The sequence below is a fragment of the Trichechus manatus genome, unplaced genomic scaffold (genome assembly GCF_000243295.1).
Source record: "Trichechus manatus latirostris isolate Lorelei unplaced genomic scaffold, TriManLat1.0 scaffold00123, whole genome shotgun sequence".
In the NCBI taxonomy this organism is placed as follows: domain Eukaryota; kingdom Metazoa; phylum Chordata; class Mammalia; order Sirenia; family Trichechidae; genus Trichechus; species Trichechus manatus.
Window position 1 is genome coordinate 65,292 of NW_004444059.1, and position 3,362 is coordinate 68,653.

Here is a 3,362-nt window from a genome sequence, read left to right on the forward strand (position 1 = left end):
TTCATCCTATCAGGCTGACTCATTCATTTCTCTTCCTGCAACTCTAACCAGAACACATTACCCTATGCCCCTATGAACTCATTATGACCTTTCTCCTCAAAAGATTCAGGCACCTTTCTATTTAGAAAAACTAAAGCTTTCAGTGCCTTCCCCAAACTTAACTACAAATAATGAGAGATAATTTACATCAAACCAAACTTAATACACACACACACACACACACACACACACGGAAACATACATGCACACAAACATGCACAAGCATACAACACACACACATGAGAGAAATATTGGTGAACAGGTTCATAACAACATTTTATGTTTTGGCATCAATATTTAATACATTTTTTTATCTCTGAGTGGGGTTGAACTCAATGATCCACTGTATAATAGGTCTGTGTTGCTTTCTTAGCTATGTCTGATTTATTTTGCCAAATTTGATATAATGAGCAGTCGGGAAGTTTTCCTTAGTGTCTTGCTACAAGAATTTCTGTCTGAATTCCCCATCATGACCTTTCTTTACTCTACCATGGAAAACATTGTAAATACTTTCCCAGTGTTCTTCTCACAGCTGCCTTTACCTCCTTGTTCTTCAGGCTGTAGATGAGGGGATTCAGCATGGGTGTGATCACACTGTGCTTCACAGAGAAGATCAACTCAAGGGGTGAGCCTGAGGTTGGCATGAAATAGCGGAGAAAAGCTGACCCATAGAAGAAGATCACTGCAGTGAGGTGAGAGGAGCAGGTGGAGAAGGCCTTGCTTCTGCCGAAGCTGGAGGTGATGCTAAGGATGGTGAAGATGATGCAGACATAGGAGAAAAAGATTGAAAGGAAAGTTATAAGTCCATGTGGGATGGTGGAACAAAGCATAACAAGGAAGTTGGTGGAGACATCAGAGCAAGACAGAGGGAAGACAGAGGGCAACTCACAGCTGCAGTGTGGGATGATGTAGCTATCACAGAAGTCCACTTTCATTGCCAGAAGGACATTGATGAGTGTGTCCAGAAAGCCCAGGCCCCACGAGCCACACACAAGCTGCACACGCCACTGGTTACTCATCATCTGGCCATAGAGCAGAGGGTGGCAGATGGCAGCATAGTGGTCATAGGTCATCATGGAGAGAAGACAGGTTTCAGTCCCTCCAGTGATAAACACAAAGAATATCTGAGCCAGGCAGCCCCTGACTGAGATGGTTTTCTTCTGAGACAGGAGATTCTCCAGCATCTTGGGCACGGTGACCAAAGAGAAACAGAGATCAATAAAAGAGAGGTGACTCAGGAAGAAGTACATGGTGTGTGGAAGTGAGACTCAGTCCTGATGACCAGAAGCATCATCAGGTTCTGCAGCATGGTCATGAGGTAAATGCCCAGGAAGAGCACAAAGAGTAGAGCCCGGATCTTGGGGTTAGCAGACAGCCCGAGGAGGATGAACTCGTTGATGGTGCTGTGGTTCTTCAAGGCCATTTACAAAGTTTTATCCCCAAAAATCGTATAGAAAAACATGACAGTGAAATTTCTTTTATCTCCTAACCAATTTTCACATTGCATTTATTCTCATTTAATATTACAATCATTCCAGAAACTATGGGCCACACTTGGTGGCAGTCACTTGGAACATAACGATGGATAAGATATGATGACTATACTTAAAAAATCACAGTTCAAAAAAGAATACAAAAATAAAAACAAGCAATTAAATCAAAGTGTTATTAAGTATAATGGGAGCTCTAAGTGTGATTTAGAACAAGTCAGTAATATCAGTACATTGAAGGTAGCTAAGCAAAAAATTAAAAGGTGAGAATGATGTCTCAGGAGCCCTGGTGGTGCAGTGGTTAACAGTTCAGCTGCTAACAAACAAGTCAGCAGTTCAAATCCACCAGCTGCTCCTTGGAAACCCTATGGGGCAGTTCTACTCTTAGGGTTGTTATGAGTCCAAATTGACTGGATAGCAATGGGCTTCGTTTTTTGGTTTGATAATGTCTCAGAGGAGTCAGGGAGTGGAAGCATATTTATACTGAAGTAGCAGACTAGTCAAAAGATCAGGATTGAGAAATAGCCATGTTTGATAAAACATGGCTATTTCTCAATAGCTGGAGCCCAAAATGTGGGTAGACAATGTGATGCAATGGCTAAGGATGTAAGCTCAGGGGGCTTTGTTTACATTCAGAACACTGGAATAATATACCGCTCTCTTAGGGTTTTATGAGGATTTAATATGATAACATATATAAAGTACATTTTAAAAACCTATACAATATTGCTCAATGTAAATTATCATTATTATTATAATCATTATTATAATCATTATTATTTGAGATCATAATTGAAGCCTAAGAAAAATAATAAATCCTCATTCAGGATAATCCTCTATCAGAGTTGAAGCTATTCTTGCCACTGTTGTTACTTTTTAGGGAAAGGAGTACAATAAAACACTTGAAATAATTGCTCTCCTTTTCCATCTTCCCCAGTTGAAAGGCAAGTTTGGCATTTGGAATCACAATGGAGACTTCCGTTTAAAAGGACTAAATACCTTGAAGTTACTGAGGGTAATGTCACTCAGAAGTAAAGGGTAGCCAGTCGCAAGAGAAGACAAAGGAAAGAAAAGGTGGACCCCTAACTCCAGCACTGAAATCACTTTCTGGAATGGATGTGCACCTTGTAAAAGGGCCAATCCCCTAGGCAAATAAGGAGGAGGGGATTTGAGATAGTACCATGACATGGACCACTCACCCAGCAGAGTAGAAAAGAGGGAAAGGAGGAGTAGAATTTCAGGAACCATTGCTCTTGGAAATTTGATAGCTTGCCAGGACATCTAAATTATTATGGAATCACCAGCAGCTGCTGCTTCCTGCCCCTATAGAAAGAGGTTATTAATACGTAATTTTTCTTTACAGATTCTAATAAGCCTTCTTAAAATAGAGGGATAAAACATACCATCCTGTATATTTCAATCATGCAGATATTTGCATTCACTTTTTGACCTTCATCCTGAGACTCTTTTCTCAGTATTCAAGTACTGGACTCTTCCATGTCCCTTGACTTTGGTTTTGCCCCAGCTTTCAGGTCTAGTTTATAAAATGCTCTGCCTTTTTGAACAGTGAATGTTAGCTATCAGTTCCAGCTGTGAGCTGTTGTGCAAGGACTGGAGCTTTTGGTCATCTGTAGGATGTATCATGGTAGCCAAGTCCATTTCCTGGTCCTGGCCATTCTTTTCCTTCTTGTTCCCAATAATCCCAAAACCCAGCCAAGTGGGACTACTGTTAAACTGTTCAGCCAACAACACATCCCTATTCCCTTCCTATAACTCAAATACATATTACCTGCACATCTTCTCCAAAAGACAATCTATTCCCCAATGTGGCTG

The 3,362-nt window shown here is 40.8% G+C and overlaps 1 protein-coding gene across 1 annotated transcript; it reads right to left on the minus strand.

The window, feature by feature from the left end:
* Nucleotides 1–524: 524 nt before the first annotated feature.
* Nucleotides 525–1,462, minus strand: LOC101354455 (olfactory receptor 8S1-like). Its single transcript, XM_012557896.1, is given in 2 exon segments — nt 525–1,288; nt 1,291–1,462. Coding segments are annotated over 2 exon segments (936 nt in total).
* Between the last annotated feature and the right edge of the window lie 1,900 nt (nt 1,463–3,362).